At 38.4% G+C, this 20,226-nt stretch overlaps 1 protein-coding gene across 3 annotated transcripts in view; it reads right to left on the reverse strand.

Annotated features, from left to right (window-relative positions):
• The window catches only part of ptprn2 (protein tyrosine phosphatase receptor type N2), a 152,518-nt gene that overhangs the window by 49,681 nt on the left and 82,611 nt on the right, over positions 1-20,226 (reverse strand). For all 3 annotated transcript variants that reach the window (XM_007555631.2, XM_016673188.1, XM_016673189.1), the window contains one exon: positions 14,310-14,374. In XM_007555631.2, the coding sequence (XP_007555693.1) occupies positions 14,310-14,374 (65 nt within the window). The remainder of the gene's footprint in view (positions 1-14,309; positions 14,375-20,226) is intronic.

Consider the following 20,226-nt stretch of genomic DNA (forward strand, 5'->3'; position numbering starts at 1 on the left):
TGGATGGATGGATGGATGGATGGATGGATGGATGGATGGATGGATGGATGGACGGACAGATGGATCCATGACTTTCCCCTTTCCAGAAGCCAATATTCACAATAGGAAAGACAAGAGAACATGTCATTGAAGTGCGTGTTGATCTTAATATTTAAGGAAATGGCAACAAATAAAGAGCTACTGGGAAAAAATGTCCATACATTTTATTCAGAGTAATAATTAAGAGGCTTAACAACAACTGGAACTGTAGCAAACAAGGCTGGGAGAGAACCCATTTCCATCTGGCAGTGAGAACAGAGAGGAGGAAAATAAATAATTACAATAAACAAATCTCTAAAGTTTGAGATGGAATTGTAGCAAAGTTTTCAGTTTTCCTATTCAACTCTAGTAAAACACTTTTCCCAGGGATCTATTGAACATCTTTAGATATATATTTTTAGAGATTTACAATGTCCAATGTCTAAGGGGATACATAGCAATTCACTATAGCATTTCTTTAAACATAGGAAGACGCCTTAAAATGGCACTAAAAGAACAACAATGCTGTAATCATGGTTAAGGCTCTTTCAGACACTGCAACTTCAGATGCACTTGGATCATTTTCAAATAAAACTCCAACTTTAGAGTAGATCTAAGCTTTTAGTTATTGAAGAAGAAAATGCACTGAGTCACACACTTTCAAATTCGGAGAATTGGAAAATGGGTTCTTGATGAGGTGTCAGTGACAAGAGTCTTCTTCTGGATTGACAGGTGATTTTTTTTCCCCATGTCTAAACTTCTCACATCAAGGATTTGGTCTGCTCTCAGCTGCTGAAGAAAGTGAAAAGAGTCTGTAAATCAATCATAAACCTTCCATTTTTAAATAAGAAACTGTACCAATACATTAAACCATTTCATCTGCACATAAAGTAGATTTTAAACACTAACATGGGAGAGGAAGATCTTTGTTTTACACCAAGTCAAAACTCCAGGCTTACCAAAAAATGATACCTTTTGGAAGAAGGAGCAATAGACAGCAAAACATAGACAAAATGGCACATTTACAGGACTTACTTTGAAAAAATTAGCTATGATTGTGGAAACCTTGGCTGGATATCCAATATCATTTATTTGACTAAAAATACTGAATCACATTAAGGCATGCTAGAAGACCTAGTGAGCTCTAGTCCAAGTGTAACTGCTGAACTGAAGAAAAGGCTTATAGAGAGAAAAGATTCTCTAATAGAAATTTTACCAACTAAAATTTCTATTGAAGGTGGTAGAAAATTAAATCTTTGTATTATTAATGAAGCTTTGTCTTCCAGTTTTTTTTGTTTTTTAGGAGCCCATAGATAAAAACACTAGAGACAAACTGGAACAAAATTCCAAAAACATGTTGTGGCAGAAAATATATTTGTCGCCGATTCAGTCAGACACAACAGCACGATTGCTTTTTCCTTCAAATAAAGTTTGTATGTTCAATAACAGGATGGATTATTTACAACTCCAAACATATGCAGCATGTAAACCCAGATTAAAGAGACTACCATGGTTTTTGAATAACAATCTCTCTGAATCGATAAGGACGAAGCAGCGGGTGGTCTCTTGTCCTGGTAATGTGCTGAAAGTTGAAGAGTTAATGGAAGTGGTGGGGACTTCCACCCATCGTTCAATGCAGCCTATGGTTGCCATGGATACATGTGATGGAGAGGGACTTTATATGCTAACCAAAGAGTCACTTTCTGATCTCTGGATGTCAAGAGATGTGACAGGTGCTTCTTCCCTCCAAACACTGTCTTATGTTTTAACATTTAACATGTACAATTTTGCTTCAGCAAATATTTTTCAAAATATATCTCAAATTCTCGTTCCTCAGCTGCCATTATGCATGCACTCAGAGGTTATCAAATGCCATGTGAATTAAGTCTGACACTGCACCTTGTTCGAAAAAAGTTCACAAGCAAAACAGTCTTAGTCATGATTGGCCCACCCAGCAGGTGAACTTTAAAAGCAGTTATCCTTTCTTAATGGTCACTTTATGCCTATTTAAAATCAGCAAAATTGTTTTTCATTTGTGCATTTTGTTTTTTTTTTTTGCTCCAGCCTTGCTAACAATTTCTGTTCAAAATGTCTCTATGGAAGTGCCTCAGAGGACATTAGCAGATTATTATTCTCCCAGTTTAAATTAAATGAAAACAATAAACATTTTGGATCAGGTTTATTGGACAGCCAGTGCCACATGTCTCCAGCTGCTACCTTGGTTCGGGAGGACGTGCGGCATATTGGGGCCACCTGCCCGAGCACACGCCCCGATGATCAGCTCTGGCTTGTGTAAGTGAAAATATAGATGTAGAACCACAGGAGGCGGTGCGTAATAGGCTAAGGGTCGTATCCCTGTAAAACGCACGCCGCCGCAGCCTCATAAATTCTCATCAGCGTCTTCATTAAACGGTTCTTCCCCCCAGCCTCCCCTCCTCTGTTGTCGCTATGACAACGCTGGCCCCGCGTGCACCCTCCGGGGGTGGGAGGCGTGTGTGCCGGTGTAACCCCGGGGGTTATTTCGGGGGTGGGGTGACTTGGCACAGACTCCAGCCGTCCGCCTGAGTGTCAGACTCTGGCTGTGTCTGGACTGCAGGCGGGAGCTCTGATTTCTCCCTTTAATTACTGCTAATCGGAGGAGCCCTAGTCCATGCTAATGAAGCTACACCAATCAGCTGGGAGGAGTCGGGGGCTTCTCACCGCTACAGCAACTATACGCATGAACAGAACTGCCGCTGCTGGGGCCAGAACTTGCAGCCACAAAGCATGTCTCACTGTCTGCCTGTCTGTCTCACAGCTTCAGCAGCTTTGTACGGCCAGTCTGCCCTCGAGCCAAAGCGAGTGCCGCGGCTCGTGGAGAGGCCTCTCTGTGAATCCCTAATGAAGCTGCTGCTGCTGCTGCTGCAAGGTCTATAGTACCGCATCAGCTCACATCTCCCACCACTTCAAACCGCAGCCGCTCGCAACAACAGCACCAAGTGTGGCTGATCAGAAATTCTAAAGACAGAAATTAATTATGATTTAACAATACGTCAGTGGCTCATTATTGTAAATGTGCGCTGTGCAATCAATCCACCATATTCCCCCCCACAAACATAATTACACTCTATAGCTTTCAGTGAAGCCTTGGAAATGTATTTTCCTTTTTTTTTTATACCTACGTAATGAATAGCAACAGATGTGACTGTGTCACGGTGCTTCTCAGAATTGGAATATCATTGAAAAAATTCAGTTATTTCAGTAATTAAATTCAATTAGCATAGCTCAATGAATGTGCATACATAATGAATGTATGTAGCATACATGTATGCTACATAATGAATGTATGTAGCATACATTCATTACACACGAACTGATACAGTCAACGTTTTCTATTAGCTTTGATGGTTACGGCCTACAGCTAATTACAATCCAAAATTCAAAGTTTCTGAAAATTATTGAGGAAATTTGAATATTGCATTGGACAAATATGTTTTAAATATAAATGTTTTACATAATCATGCGAAGGAATCCTGACTTGGCAGTTTCCCAGCAGACTGCACTGACACCCTCCCCAAAAGAAGCTGTCTTCTGTATCAAAGCACAATAATGGAAAGTTGAGTGGAAGTAAAAAAAAAAAATAAATCAACCCATATTATTAAGATTTCTTTCACACAGAGTCTTGTGTTTCTGAAAATGATTGAAAATCCCAAATCACGCAAATGCAGAAATGTTGGTGCAATGGACTACACAACCATGAGGAAGTTGAAAAATATCACAGTGTGAGTTTCATTCTTTGATTGAAATGATAACAATAAATAAGCCTTTTGAAGATTCTAATTTACTGGCATACACCTATTAACGTTAAAAGATAACAGTGAAATTCCTGTAGATCAGCCTCAAAGTAGAAGGATCTCAGTTTCTTTGTTTTACTCTTCTTTGCTCCAGCACACAAATTCTATAAGAAAAATCAAGTTTAATGCATCTCACAAGTGCTTGATTATAATTCTTTTCAGCCCTGTATTATGCCTGCTGGTGCTCAGACTGTTTGTGTTGCAGCCGCTGATCAAAAGCTCTCTTTTTTTACACCGATGCACCACCTGTAACCACGCCGGGTGTTCGCTACATCTGTGCATTTGCAACAAACACCTGACATGACGGGAACGCATGTGAATGCAAATAGGCCTACTGGCAGGCATCCACACATGAACATGACTGAGAAATGGGAAGAAAAGCTCTCCTCGCAGCAGGACACAGAAAGGTGTTACATCTGATCTTGATCAGTGCTTTTTTTTTTCCTTCACAAGTTGAATCTGCTGTGATTGCGTCATAAAGTAAGATGAAAGTCGACATGCATTAAAGCAACTGTACAAAGTTTTAGCCCCTTTATTGGTGTTGAAACAAACGTCCGTAAATCACCTATATTGGTGTAATATATGCACAATATAGGTGCATATATTACACCTATATTGTGCATATAGGTGTAATATATACACCTATATGCACAATATAGGTGCATATAGGTGCACCTATATGCACCTATATATAGGTGCATATATATGCACCTATATATAGGTGTATATATATATTAAAATAGTGATACAATTGTTTGAACACTAAAACTAAAGTTATCACCACAAAACCGCTTCATATTTTGTCACTTTAGAACCATAAATTTCTATATTTTCTATAAGAGTTTGAGTTTATTTGAACACTAGTACGTCTCTGTGAAGTAGAAATCAAATGATAGATTTATTTTTATTTTTAATTCTAAATGCTTGTTCTGTTACCCCTGAATAAAATCCAGTGCAACTAGGCATAGCTTTTCATCAAAACAGAGAAGCAGCCAAGAGTCCCATGGTAAATCTGGGGGAACTTCAGAGATTAGGAGGAATATGTTGTCACGACAACTATTAGTTATGCATGTACCACATAAAAGACACGAGAAAATATGAAAGAAAGCAAGATGAATTTTCCTAAAACCAAACGTGGAAGAAGACGCTCTGGTTAGATTTGACCAAATGTAACTTTTTTTTTTCCTAAATGCAAAATGCTATGTGTGGTGGAAAACTAACACTGCACATTATTCTGAAAACACTGTTCCCACAATGACACGTCATGACATCATGCTGCTCTAGGGACAGTTAATAGAAACATGGATGGAGTTAAATGTAGGGGAATCCTGTTAAAATAAGTGAGACTGAGGCAGCGGTTCAACTTCCTGCTATACAGAGCTGGTTCACATGGTAGGACGGCCCAGTCAAAGTTCAGACTAAATGCAGTCAGGAATCGGTGGCAAATCTTGCAACTTGCTGTTCACAGATACTCCACATCTAATCTGGCAAGGCTTGAACAACTTTGTAAAGAAAAATAGGCAAACATTTCAATTCCTTGAGATGCACTTCAAAGGATTTGCAGGTGTAATTGGTGCAAAAAAAGTGGTTTCTCAAAGGATTGACTCAAACTGAAAATAAATGCATGCCACATTCTTATGTGCCAAAACAATTGAAAACCTTGAATTCTCAATCTTCCACTTGATAACTATGCACTACTGTGCATTGGTCTGTCACATAAAAACCTCTATAAGATACATTGAAGTTTGTGGTTGAATGGTGACAAAATGTGGAAAAATCTGAAGGCATTCACTGTTGCAAGTGAGTTTAAACACCTTCACAGGAGTATTGTTTTATTATCCAGGTCATGCTTAAATATGAGTAAGCCTTTACAACATACCATCTCTCAGCAATCAAAGCCTATAAGTATAACTTGTAAAACGACTAAGTGGAGCAGCACAGCAGACCATCATTTCATGCTTTATCCACGCAGACACAAGGACTTCATACACCAGCTTCCCAGTCAAGGTCATTATATTAAAGACCATAACAGCTCATCAGGCAATTTAGCTGACCTTGCCATGCAGAAAGTAACTAGCAGTTACAGCAGGATTCGCAATTATAGTCAATTAAAGTCAATAAAAGATGATATGACAGTTGATTACGTTTAATTTACTGGGAGCAAAGTGGTTTCCGAATTGTGCGCTCACTGAGCAATAATTAATGCGCAGCTTCAGAGCTACCATGAATTCAGATCGAGTTTGGTTTAAAAAAAATGATAGCTATATGAAGACAACAATTTGGATTGTATTCAGACTTTTGATAAATTTCCTGCTCTTTCGATATAAGAACTGATCTTTCACTTCAGTTTTACTTCGTTTTCCAATAGTCAAAGAAAGAGATAAAAAAAATTAGTAAATTAAATACTGCTGCACCCTAATATTTTGTTGTGATGTTAGAAAGATTACCACGGGCCAGCGGTTGGCCTCCAGCAAGGGCTTTTCCTCGGGCTGCCAGTGCCGAGGTGCCAGATGCGCTAGGCAAGTAGCTGCATGATAAATGGCAGAAGGTGAGAGCTCCATGGCTGCAAGCAGGAGCACCTTGCCCCAGCATCCCGCTGCCAGTCCCTTGGCATGCAGCACACCGGGCCAAATGGCAGCAGCGTCCCCCTTCAACGCTGACATTTAGAACCTCTGTCATGCTATCCAGCTGTGCACATTGCGAGCCCTCTGCCCCCCAGCACCGTACCCCCAGCCTCTCCCAGGCACCGGGAACCCTCAACCCCACTGCTGCTACTGCCAGATGACAGTCAACAAACATTTACTTGTTTAATCACGTCTGAAATTGTTTAACGGTAATGTCCACCATGTATTTGTGTAATATTTCAAACATGCACATCACAACAGCTTTAAAATGTAAATTTCTTTGAGAAAACTAAGAGTGCCATTGGAGTCTGATATTGTTTAGGGCTTTGCTATCCAATGCAAAATGTCCATGATAAGTATATAGGGCTTCCTTGAGTATTGTGTTGGGAAAAAAAATACTGCCATTGCTAAAAAAAAAAGGAGATCTCAATATTTAAGAAATAAAAATAAATTGTGATTTAATGATGTTTTAAATATTTGATCCAAAGTCTCCATTTAAAATTATAGTTAACACCAAAATGTATCCAATAGGGGAGAATAAAGGATCTATCCCTTCTTACCAAGTGAAACTTTATTTAAATAACTATTATTTTAAACTAATGTTCCTTAAGCATTAGTGTGCAAGTGATTGTTTTTTTTTTGTTTTTTTTACATTTGCATAATTCTAAAATAGATATTTTTAAAAACATGCCTTACAACTTGTTGACAGGTGCATTTATTTATTTTGGGGGCCAGAAAATTGTAAAGAAGACTGTAAAAGTAAGACAAGTAGCAATATCTGTGCACTGTAGTAGCTCACATAAAAAAATATATCTGTATAGAGCAAATACTCTCTGGTTTCAGAAGGGAATATGGTGCCTAGCTGGCAAGAATGGTTGTGCGAGAGTCCAAGAAAACATGCAAAGGATGACCATCTGGCCTATCCTGATGGATCTAAGCTATTTTGGTACCTACATTTCACGTCAGACACCATATAAAAATGAATTAATGGAAATCAACCAAGTAGGACTCTTCTGCTAAAACAAATAAAAACCCTTCCTTGGCAAAGAATGAAGCATTTGATTATGACTTTCTGTTGGATGGATCAACAATGGTGAGGGCTAAAAACAACATATCAATGGACACTGAGCCCGATGGCCAAGATGTGGACTCCGGAAGGCAACTAAAGACAACAGTAAAAAAAGTAAAAAAAAATCATCCAATGGAGAATATTCAAGAGCAACAAATATATGTTTAAGTATAACCGGCTGTCTCCAATGCATGGCCGCCCAACGATGCTGTTCTACTCGAAAGCCCCAGCGCTTCTGACAAACATATCCACTGATCAATCCACTAACCTGTTATGTCTTGGCAAAGTTCAGAAAGACCTACCCTTTGTGTGTCAAAGGGAAAATTAACCTTGAAATGTCAACTGCAATGAAAATAAATATAGGATAGAGAAAACAATAGATGTTTAGTTGAAACTCTTCTCTTAAGAAGAAATTAGCACACTTAGGGAGAAAAGATTTTTACTTTTCAAAGTGTTACTTAGAAGTTACTTTCTGAACCTTGTTTATTACAAATGATCAAAAGACTGTTTCCTCAAGTACTTTCTGGAACCGAACGAGTACTTTCGTCTGAAAGTACTCGTTCACATGGAAGTGAACAAACAATGAACTATCTGATAACAAGTTCAAGGAAGTAACTGTAAAATTATGGAGTCCAATAACCTGTAGGTTCCAGAAAACTTGCTTGAAGTTTTGCTAACATTCTAAACCTCTATAGATTTAGCCAGACAGCGTTTTTAATAATCTCAATGTACATTTTTATGATTGTTTTGGCACTAGTGAGAGAAAAGGAGGTAGACATGCAGCAAGGGTCTCAATGAGGTGAATCAAACACAGGATGGCTGCGTCCAGGACTATCACCCCTGTCTATGGGGCACCTGCTCTAGACAGGGGTGATATTTTGGGGGGCTGTATTGGGCTGTATTGGTATACAGCTAGCTAGCTAGCTAGCTGGTATACAGCTAGCTAGCTAGCTAGGTATACAGCTAGCTAGGTATACAGCTAGCTAGGTATACAGCTAGCTGTATACCAGCTAGCTAGCTCTCTGGTATACATACAGCTAGCTAGCTAGTTTATGCGCTCTTTCTTCTGTATATTAAGAGTTTGGGAATAGCTGTTTGTATAAAATTTCTAGAGGACAAAACATTATGTTATTTCAGATAACATAATGTTATCTGAAATATAACATTATATTATATATAATGTTATATTATATATAATATATGTTATTTCAGATAACATAATGTTATCTGAAATAGTAACTTGAAAAAAATAAAAGTAAGAGGTAACGACTTGGACAATAAACAAAATATGGGGCATTTGTAGAAAGTATTCATAACAGTGTAAAATCGTTCATGACTGCATTTTTTTATTTAGTTTAATCTACAGTTATAAACCTCCTTCAAGGGCAACTTCACCTTGAACTCTTCTTTCAGGAGGAAATACAAACATCCAACAATTTTTCTTTGCAAAACTGCGCAGAACTGCCTTTTAACAAGTTCAGTGAGAATATCAATGTTGGCTACACTAAGAAACTATAGGTTCTTTAAAAAAAAAAAGACAGCAGAATAAAATAAAGGCAAGGAGAAGATGGGAGAGTAAACACTTTACATTCTGGTACTCATTAAAAACAGACAAGTCCAGCCTTTTCCCGCGAGAGAGCACACATCATGCTATATAGAGGCAAATACCAAGCTGCATGGCATGGAATCAAAGGCATTTCTGCAGTCCAAAGGTCAGGTGATGGTAAAAGGTTGCTGAGAAACAGAGTTGCTGGACGGGCTTTCATCAGTGGGAGACAGCTGGAGTCTCCAAAGAGGCAGCGTTACTCGGGGCTGAAGGCACAGTGGGGCTGCTCCGATATGACATTTCACATCCAGATCTGCCACAGTAATGGCATTTTAGCCACTTTTAAAAGGGCCAGATTGGCCTTCCTGCACTGTTCAAATTTTTATAGACAGCCATTCTTATATTGTTTGGGCTTATTACAGTGTCTAAAAGAAAATTGTCTTTGTGGAAAAGGCAATTGGGGCCAATGTGAGAATGATTGGCTGATACAAATACTTAAACTCCACATGATACGACATGGGAAGAACAGCATACATCTCGCAATGTTAATAAACCTCTTTTATTACCTATGCGGAAATGCAAACTTGAATGAATGAGAACAAAAGATCTCAAATTTACATAAAATATATTTATCCTTTCTTGTGATTCTTTGATTTTGAAAAAAAAAAGAAAGAAAAAAAGCAGTACAACATGTATCCATGTAAAGCTCGTCACGGTTATTTACTCGAGTCGCCATGCCCCGTCTCTCTGTTAGGAAACGGTTCGTGTAGTTTTGCTTTGAAGCTGCTGCTGAGATGATTTGTTCCATTTGCTTGGGGAAATTGCAGTGCCTGTTACTTGCTGAAGTGATTTTTTTTTTTTAACAATATGCAAGCTTTGTAAGATAAAAAGAAAGCAACATGTGTTGTTCTCTGTTAATAAAACAACACATAAATAAATATTCATGGTAAACAAATCTTCCATCAAAACAAAATGCTAATCTGCACGATCATATTTCCACCAGAAGATATCCAAATCCAGTGAGTGAATTAATGGTGATTTTAAAAAAATATATAGGCTCAATTTTTTCTTTTTACAAAACTTTATCTTAAAATAAAAGCTCAGGGAATATAATGTTTGTATAGGCTACTGAGAACTTCAGTTATTATGCCAATATCACAAAACCAATTCATGTTAATGGGGGGATAAAATATTTGGAATCAAAAATGAAAATCTCTTACATATTTTAAATATATCCACCCCATATATTCCTCAAAATGAATTTTACTTGCCCAGAGTAAAACTGGTTACTTTCTGAAATTCAGAGACTGCTTTCGAAGACCTGATACATTTCACAAAACTTTCCAGTCACTTGCAAGAGTTTATAGTTTACTTTCGGGAATGTAGAGGGCATATTTACTAAATTGATTAAACTCAGAGGTAGGTTTTGGGATCCTGTCTGCTTTATGGTGTAACTTCCAACTTGGTTCTTTCTGGAGCGTAAACTTTAGTTTCCACAGTTTAGGAGTTCTTTTTCAGAGATCACTTTGCTGTAATTTACATGAGGACTCATGAGGACTTTTTTTTTTTTTAATCGATATGTTACCACTTACTTTCCAAGAAAATAACGTTTCGTGTCCAAAACCTGAGGCTACTTTCATGGATCTTAAAGATTACTTTTTAGAATGTAGAAGGTACTTTTTAGTCTACAGTATGAGGTGACTTCTAACCTGGTGTTGTTCAGAATATAGAGATTGCTTTCCAATAGTTTTACATACCACTTTTTGTGGAAGTTGCAGTTTCCCAAAACCTACAGATGGATATATTTACATATGAGTTTGGGAAAGGAGAAAATCACCCGACTGTCTATAAAGGGCATGGTAGAAACTGGGGAAAAAGCATACTACAAACATATAAATTGTTATATTACAACCACAAAAAAATACCGATATTGATGTTATTTTGGAGAGAAAATGCATTAACGTCCTGCATGCACAGCACTGAAGCTTTTCATCTGCCATACATGATTTAAATTTAGCGGTGGAATAATCAGTCAGCATTCAGCTGTGGGAATTCTGAGCTTAATGAATGCCTCTTCACATAAGCAGTTTGCCGGAGTTATTCCGAACACAAGACTGCTGTCGAAACGTCTATGAATCTCAATTTAACCACCATCTCAACCATATGGGGACCATCTCATGCAGGCTGTCTGCATGTCTGAATGCGAGAATTAGAAAAAAATGTATATTGTTGTAAAAGAAAACACAATTAGTTTCCAGTTTCTACATCAAACTGGCAGAGCAATTAAATAATTACCATTTTCTTAATATTGCATTTTTAATCTAGAGGAAAGCCCTCACACATTAGGGTAAATCATTAACTTGATTCTTAATCGCAGAGTAAGTTTGTGGTCATTACGACTCAAATTTTGAATCTCGAGGATTTCGTTGATTAAATATCAACCACGCAAACGTTAAGTAAGATTTAAAGGTCATCCCCTCCTTATTTAAAAACAAGACTAGTGATTATTGAATATCATATGAAAACTGAGGAATACTGTTTGAAAAACATCTAGTATTTTGGTTGACAGTCCTAAACCAAACAGACTAACGCAGGCTAGTTCTAGCCGTGCGCCATCAGTGGCTATCAGCATCACTGCTGCTGTCTCCAGCTGCTGAAAGAGGCAGGAAGGGCAGCAGCAGAGCTGTTTAGGAACAATTATGTTTGAGGTGTTGGCGTGTGCTACAACATGCCGGACTTTATATCCCAAACTGAGAGCCGTGAGGGTCTGAAAACATGTCCTCTACATATGGTTTCAGGGTGGTTTGAATCTATACAGATCAGCCTGTTAGTGCAGAGCCACATTGATCACGACTTTATTCCTCATGTCTTTCTTTGTGTATTTCTTGCAGTTGTCAGAAGATCTTTAGGAACCGGTGTTGCCACAATTATCTTGCAAAAGTAATCCAACCATCAGCGTGGGAATGGATGAACGACTGAATACAAGTGCAAATCATTTACCATTGCAAACGGTTTGGAAATAGTTACGCATCCTTTTGCCGCTTCATTTCCCATAAATTTAACTTTGAAAAATTGCATCAAGTACCTTTTTTCTAAAACCAAAAAATTTAAAATAAAATTGTGTTCAAATGATCTTGTTATTTGTAAAACTTAACAGTGGTGTAATTTTTCTACGGTTATTGTTGCTTTTGTAGCTTCAGCCAACTTGTGTATAGTAGGACAGAGGGGATGCTGTATTTGGCACTTCAGACTTAAATCCAACTGAATATGTGTGAGAATCTCTTTCCACAAATGAAAATTGATGTTCACAGTTTCTTTCAGCTATACTTGTGGCTGAACCTGTGAAAAAAATATGAGAAAGTGTGCCTGATTTCTTTCTAAAGACACCGTATGTCCTACTTGCACATGTACCCTGCAGGAAAAGTAATGCCTTTCTATCGTATTGTGATCCAACTTCCATGTAATCTATAATGGAGTGGATATTGCTTAGCTTATTGACTGATGTCCCCTCCTCCCCACTTTGACATTTGCTTATCCTCATGAGCATCTCCCAGTATTGACGTTTGCTCTATCTGGACATCTTCCTAAGCTGTTCTGTCATTTGTCACCTCTTAAATAAAAACCAAGGAGGTGTGGGAGCTGACAGTGATAAGGCTTAATGACACAAACCACCGTGGTGGTGGTGGTTTCATACAAACTCAGAAGAAAGAATTCACAGTACGGCTTAATTTCCTGCTCGGTACCTGTAATGGATTCATAGAGCAATTTTACCCAGCGTATTTCCATCCGTGCCATTAATAAGCAGAATAAAAAAGCACCTCTCTACAAACCATGGCATGAATTCACTCATAACTGCAGTCAATTTAGAGGAAATTTATTGAAAGCGGGCTTTTGGTTTAACACCTTTTAAACTAATGTATTTGGAGAGCGCACTCCACATGCTCTCCTGTCAAAAGCTACCATTTTCTCCCAACTTAGCCTTAACTCTCCACTTCTTGGATGCAAACTGGTGAGGTCAACACATGCACATTAGAGCTCATAAAACATCCTCTAAGTGGCCTTTCAGGATTCCTACTTTGCTAACTCACTTTTTGAAGAGCAATAAACGCAGCGCTTCTTTAAATACGTATCTCACAAAATCCAGCTGGGAGCAGATTTTCTCATGATGTGGAAGACAAACTCTTCCTTTCTTCCCCTCCCTCTCTTTCTATTCATCCCTCCCTCAGACTGTCTCCTGCAGAGAGGCTATTATTGCAGCTAATTATCTACAAATAGGCCCAATATGACAAACACGGAACCAAGCTAGTACTGGCTAATAGCACAGGAATCATTCTGTGACGAAATAAAAGAAAAGGGGACAGACAAAGACCAGAACAAAAAGTCATTCATACATTAAAAAATACATATATATTTTTAAAAAGAGGCAAAATCTGAGATAATTATGAGGAACATGACAGAGACACAATGTGGTATGAGATGAGAGAAATTGCGGGACCAAAAAAAAACAAAAAAAAAGATATAAGAGGGAGGCAGATGGGCGAAGAAAAGCAGCACAGAGAGAGGACTAACATGGGGGAAATGATCTTGTCTTTGCAATGTGTGACGGTTGTTGCCATTGGCAACTGTCCTGCAGTGCACGGGCCACATCCACTTAGCTCCCAGCGTGCTTCAGGATCAGGGTAGCTCAGAGGTCTAAGGCTGTCTGGCTCATTTACATAAAGAAACTCATTTACCAGGCAAGCATGGAGGGCTATGACGCATCAATGGGGGCTTGATTAGATCTTTACCTTTGATACATATGAATATTTATCATGGCTGAATAACATTTGCTCTCCTTTCATCTGGATCATCCAGAGAGTCCTCCTCCTCCTCCTCCTTCTCCTCTTAATTTTTTTCCAATGAATATGTCAGCGAAGCATCGGGGATCATGACAAGTGACAGTACTCGAGATAATCCGGTCATTGTTGCAAGAGCTCAACACTCTCTTTAGGTTTTACAAACTGCATCAGGCTTCTGTCTTGTTGTTTATATTTACTCCGGGGATAACAGGTCCAAGAAACTTAAAGGAAATCAATTGGGGCGGGGGGACCGCAGTCACAGTGGCTCCCTTAAACAAATGTGCGTGTGAAATAGACCACTGCAGGTGGGAGGAAGTTGAAACCGCAAACATGGCATCCACTTTTTTTTTTTTAGCAGCCGTTTCAATGAGTTGCACTTACATCACTCACTCCGGCCTCCACTATCTTCAGGCCCGTCTCCTTCTCCAGCTGCTGCTTTTCTTGGACTGCAAAGGGAGACAAAAGCAGAGGAGATTTGATGTGACAAAGTCACAAGTTTTTATTTATTTATTTATTTTTTTTTTTCAGTTCCCGAGGCAGAACAGGGAATCAGTGAAACTGAGAACGATGCGATGGACGGATCAGTCTGAGTCAGACGTCAAACTGGTCATAGAAAATGTCCGGCACCCAAACACAAACACCTAAAGTTCTCAACAGGGAAGGAGGTTTGCAAACTTTAAAGCTGTTGTAAGGTTGTAAACAGTGAACTCGGACATAAGTAATGCATAATCATGAACAGGAAGGACAGAGATGCATGGTTTTTCTAAAGTTATTTCACATTTAATCTGAAAAGTGGGGCATACAGTTGATATTAGCGACATATTAGAGTAAAGTCTACATTAAATACATAGGTCTAAATCGGCGCTCAGCAGGAAGCATTTCACTAAAAATACAAAACATGTAGATACAGCTTCAAATGTTAATCTTATTTATTTTTTTTTTTAGAACACTGCTTTATCAAACACTTTTTGCAATATCTACTTATGGCAGTCTGTTTTCATAGATAGTGTCTTGCATAACGCAGCAAGTGGAGAAACTGCCACCATTTTTTTTTTGACATGAACATAATTGATTATACGTTCTGAAATCTGACAATTTCTCACCATTTCCATGAACACTCATTATACCTGATCGTTTAGTCTTATTTAACTCAACTTTTGATTTTTTCAAATCAAAAGATTTTTTTTTTATGTCTTTTGATATATGTTGATGCAATATCTTAAGTTGGACAGTTTATAGCCATGGTAAAGAGTAAATGAATAAAAGTTAAGAGCAAAACGAATCAGCTATTAAATGTTTGAAAAATTCCCCCAAAATCTGACAATATAATGTCAAAAACCCTTTATGGTGATGCAGGTACAGGCAGCAGACTGTTCCAAACTTGCAGACCACTGGCACCCCATTATAGGAACATTGCAGCCTTTACATTGTTTAACCAAATTTAGCTTTAAGCTCTTTAAATTGGCTTAATATTTAGCATATCTTCCTTGCATTACTTTACGTCCAAACTCAGAATCTCTCACACCCCTAAGCTACCGTGGTGAGAGCCACCCTCCCCCCACTTGACAACCTGCCACCCGTATGTGCACGGATTTCAATTTTCATAATTAGTTTGTTAAATCAATAAGTGGGTCTTATCACAGGACACGTTAGCTGTGCAGCAGTTTTAAAAGTAGCTTGTACATTTTCAGAAACAAGGCGAGATTTGTTTTTCTCCTGCCTCCAGAAAGTGGACTAACAAAAAGGCACCGAGTTAATAGGTGTTGAGAAAGTTCAGCCTTTCCTGACAATTTTAAGAGAAGTTATCTCAATTTATACACTCCGGGTTGTGGATAATTATGGAAACTATTTATTTTATCAACCACTACCCTGACGTTGTACACGCACTGTTGTCCTTTAAGCACCACTCTGGTTTGCAAGTTAAAAAGTGCACATCAAAATGCACCTATTATTATGCACAAGTATCCATTCTTTCTGAAGATTACCAGAAAGCAGAATAAGTGATTGTACATTCACAGCACACAATAACTTGAGCCCCTGCCTTTGTTCTTGCAGTAATTAATACACCACCCGAGTTTGATCCTCAGATCTTGTGATCTAATCAAATATGGCATGCTATTTTCAATGCTTTGTTCACAAAGGACATTCTCATGCAAATCAAACTGAAGTGAGGCGATGTTAAATATCCATCACTCAAGATCACACAGTTTCGCCGACTTTTTCCCTTTTGCGCTGTCCTCGACGTCCCCTCCTCACTTTGATGGAAACATTTATATTAGAAAACAAAAATCAAAGGAGGCCCTAATAGATTAAGCTAAATTATAGAGCCGAAGCGGAAAATGCAGCATCATTTAATTGAGTTTGTTAGCATGTGAATGTGGCTGCTAATCTGGAAAAGGAAAAAAAAAAGGAGAAAGAGAGCAGGTCCTTTAAATCCCATCTCCCCAGATGAAGGCTATGCAAATGACCCTGAAGAGCTGAACCCAACCTCACACTCCAAATTCAGCAATGGGTCTGTTTAATTAGTATTTTAATCTATCCCAATGATTGCACTCAGTCCACAATGTATGCAGAATTCTATCTAATTAAGGATGCTACTTTTAGGGTAATCATTCATCTCTTTCTCCCTTTCTCCATCACCTTTTCTCTTTCTGCTTATTAAGGACCTGCAAACATTGATCATCCCATCATCCCATCAACATGGCAGGCAAGGAGACATCTCTTCTATGTTAGGAGTCATGCAAGGGTTTCTGGGGGGAGGGCAAAAGTGAACTAAAAGAGATCATACTTAAGGGGCTGGAAAGGCTAAACGTGCATCCGAATCAATTCAATTCAAAACATATTTTATTACTGAAGACACTCTGTTGTTGTGTAACAGTCCGATGAAGAGGACAGTCAGGGTTGTCCGTAATTTTCTTGATTTTATGAAGAATCCTTATTTGACCAATGATCTACAACAAACCCCAGAACAGAACCAGCCTTGTTTATCACCTTGACAGATATCCCTGATTATTTTACGGGTACGGGCAGAGCAACAAAATGGAGAAGAAAGGGAATTCAAGTGTGTTTGAATGGATGGAAGTTGAGAACGGCTCAACACATATAACTGAAGGCAAGTTTTAATGTGAAAGTACACATGCCATTAAATGCAAAAGGAGAAAGCTGTTAAAATGCCAACATACTAAACAAAGAGCCCTAAACTGGCACCATTTTTGCCTTTGGACCAAGACCAACAAGTCAAACCGGTGAAACAAGACTTAATTTCCCAAACCATGACCTGTAGATAGGTAGATGTTGAAAAACATGAAACATGAAAAAAAAAAAAAGCTGCAAATGTTTGATGCAATAATGGCACTAAAATCTTTTCCTTAGTTTATTAAAGAGGGTATAAGTTTTGAGGTGCCTTTTTTTAATTTATTTGTTTAATGACCAGGTCTCTTCTTAACCTCTAATTATCTGTCAGGCACAACTTCTAAACTGGCCAGTTATGAATAACTTAAGTCTTTACAGGATATGTAAAAAAAATAAAAAAAATATTTTTGATGTTATTAAAGTTAGATTTTAACTGTGTGCAAAACATTAATAACGGTATCTTTGGCATGAAATCCCTCCCTGAGCTCGTTAGTTCCCCCTCTTAGAGGGGCAACAGGACACTATGGGCATGTGGAGGAAGAAATTTGCATCATGGATGTGCAGTCAACAAATCTGATGCAATCTTGTCAGTGTGGACCGAGATTTCCCAGAGGAATGTTGCTGACAGCTTGCAGAATCCATGCCACAAAGAATTAAGGCAAACTTGATATCAACAAGATGTGTCTAATAAAGTGGCCGGTGAGCTTACGTCTGCTGCGTAGTGGTGAAAGACATATATTTTTTATTTTTTTTTTGCCATTTTGAGAGAATTAATCTCACTCAGTTTCCACTCCTGTAGCCATATTGACTCTCTGTAGGTACCTCCACTACCTGTTCAGGGAGGGGGTAATGAGCGAGGTAATTGGGCCCAGCTGGGTGAGGGTGGAGGTGGTGGAGGAAGGCCAAGATGCTTAAAGGTCAAACAATGTTTTGGTCCTAATGAGGACCCCTCTAGGGTCCCAACACATCATGAGTCAAACTAGAAAAGATTAGCCAGGAATCAACAGATATACGTGTTGCAGCGGCAGCCGGCATGGTGGCTCAGGCTTGACAGACAAGCTGACATTAACCATCTTATTGTGAGACAAAAAAAAAATAAAAAATAAAAAATAGCCTGAAGGCCTGAAGGTCAGCAAAGAATCAAAGCTAAAAAAGTCTCCAATCAACCTGAGTGGAAGTACTGTCCCAAAACAGCCACTTTAAATGTAAATACAATGTAGTTCCAAGCTCATTAGCTGGCGACTCGGTTGATCTGGGCGACTCTTACGATCCAGCCAGACGAATGCTTGTCTTCTCACCGCCTGGACAGATAACAGCCTTGGGCGTCTCTTTTTGGTCACCTCTTCTATTAACCTCCCTCTGGAGCTCGCTCACTTTCTCTTTTCCCACACGCGGGCACAGATTTTTGCAGGTTTCAAATTAGCGACCAAATACCCCTGACGGGCTGTGGAAAAGAGATGTCAGGTCTCATTTCAAAGAGACTCCTCCAGCCTTTTTAATAGGAATTGTCTGACTCTATCGAGGCTGATTTCTAAAGTGAAGATCTGATCACTGCTGCTCGTTTGATCATTTTTCTGAATCACACCGAGCCAAATCATCTGATGTTCTGCAGGCAAAGAAAGAAACTTAAAAAAAAGGATTTTTGCCCTGTCTTTTGCTTACTATTTGCATAAGCTTGAGCAAAAATCAAACACAAAGGCAATAGATTTTAGCTGCAGGTATCCATCCAAAACTTGAATGATTCAGAAAGAAGACACATTTTTCAGCTATTTTTTTATTTTTTTTAATCTCCATTCAAAATTTTCTTGACCCACTTTATGATTCGTCTTTTTTTGAAAACCCATAACATTAAACCAGAAGCATTTGACTGTTTGGATGGCGCGATCTGACCTGTTGCGGTCATGAAGGAGCTAAGCTGAAATGTCTTGTTCAGTCCATTTATTTTCTAGATTTCAAAATAAAGAAGAGCATCGCTCAACTGAGCTTTTCCCATAGCGTCACCAGACTCTGCCTCAGAGGTAGGATGAGGAGTTTATGGGAGAGCAGGTGTTCTTCATCTGCTTCAAAAGGAAACGGCTAAGGTTGCTCCAACCATGGTGCTTCCTGAACAAATCCCTTTGGAGGTTTACCAGGCGAGTCCCACTGGGAGAAGATCCTGGGAAGACTCAGAATGAGCTTGAGAGTGTCACTTATGAGAGGGATAGTGTGGCTCTCCTTCCTAAAATGTTTCGTTTTTCTGCAAACCGACAGAAGATGATGAATGGTTTGATCAGTAAATCAGATTTTGCTTTGTGGTGTGTGGGTATTTCAAGGTGGAAAAGGTTCATATCTCAAATAATTAGCACTTTAAACAGGGGCTTGAATACTTTTTATATCCATTACAATATATAACATTTCTGAAAATAACAGTTTAAATTATGTATGAGTGTTGAACACTGTAATAATCTTTTGTCTCAGGGATTTATACTAAAAATCCTTAACAGCCATAAAGTATAAACATAAAAATAACTCAGGGATGGCTAATAAAAAAGCTTAATGAGAATAATTGAAACTTTATAAAGTCTTCTGGGATAAAAATCAGTAGTTTATTCTTCAGCTTATCAAAGTTGTCAATATGTTGCCTATAATGGCTGCCATAATTTTCATAGCCACATTTGTTACATCCACAAAGACAGCTAACTTCTGAATTATTTCACTTGGAGTTTTTTTTTTAGTCACCTCTACTGATAATTACTTGTATGTGTGGTGCATACTGAATCAGCTTTAATCATCAACACAACTATACGATAAAGAACAGAGACGTGCTTGTAGACTTATTCTAGAGAGGAAAAAGATCATTTCAATCAACAATCTAAAGGGTGATCAAACATGCTGCCGCCTTTTTTTGACACTGATTAAAGAAAATGTGGATAAAACAAGCAAGCAGAAATTAAAGCTGGATTTTTCTGTGACCTTTAAACATCTCTGCAGGATATGCACTTACCAAAATGCATCAAGCGGTGAGATATAATTTGATTAAATTGCTGCTTTTCTCTGCCATATGCTGAAAACTGAAGCACTCTTCATTATGGATTCTAACTGCAAATCACAAATGATTATCATGAAGCCATCAGAGCTTAAAACCATGAATATATATATTCATTTTTCTGATATATGACTGCGTTGT

This window comes from Poecilia formosa, unplaced genomic scaffold (genome assembly GCF_000485575.1).
Source record: "Poecilia formosa unplaced genomic scaffold, Poecilia_formosa-5.1.2 Scaffold71, whole genome shotgun sequence".
NCBI lineage: Eukaryota > Metazoa > Chordata > Actinopteri > Cyprinodontiformes > Poeciliidae > Poecilia > Poecilia formosa.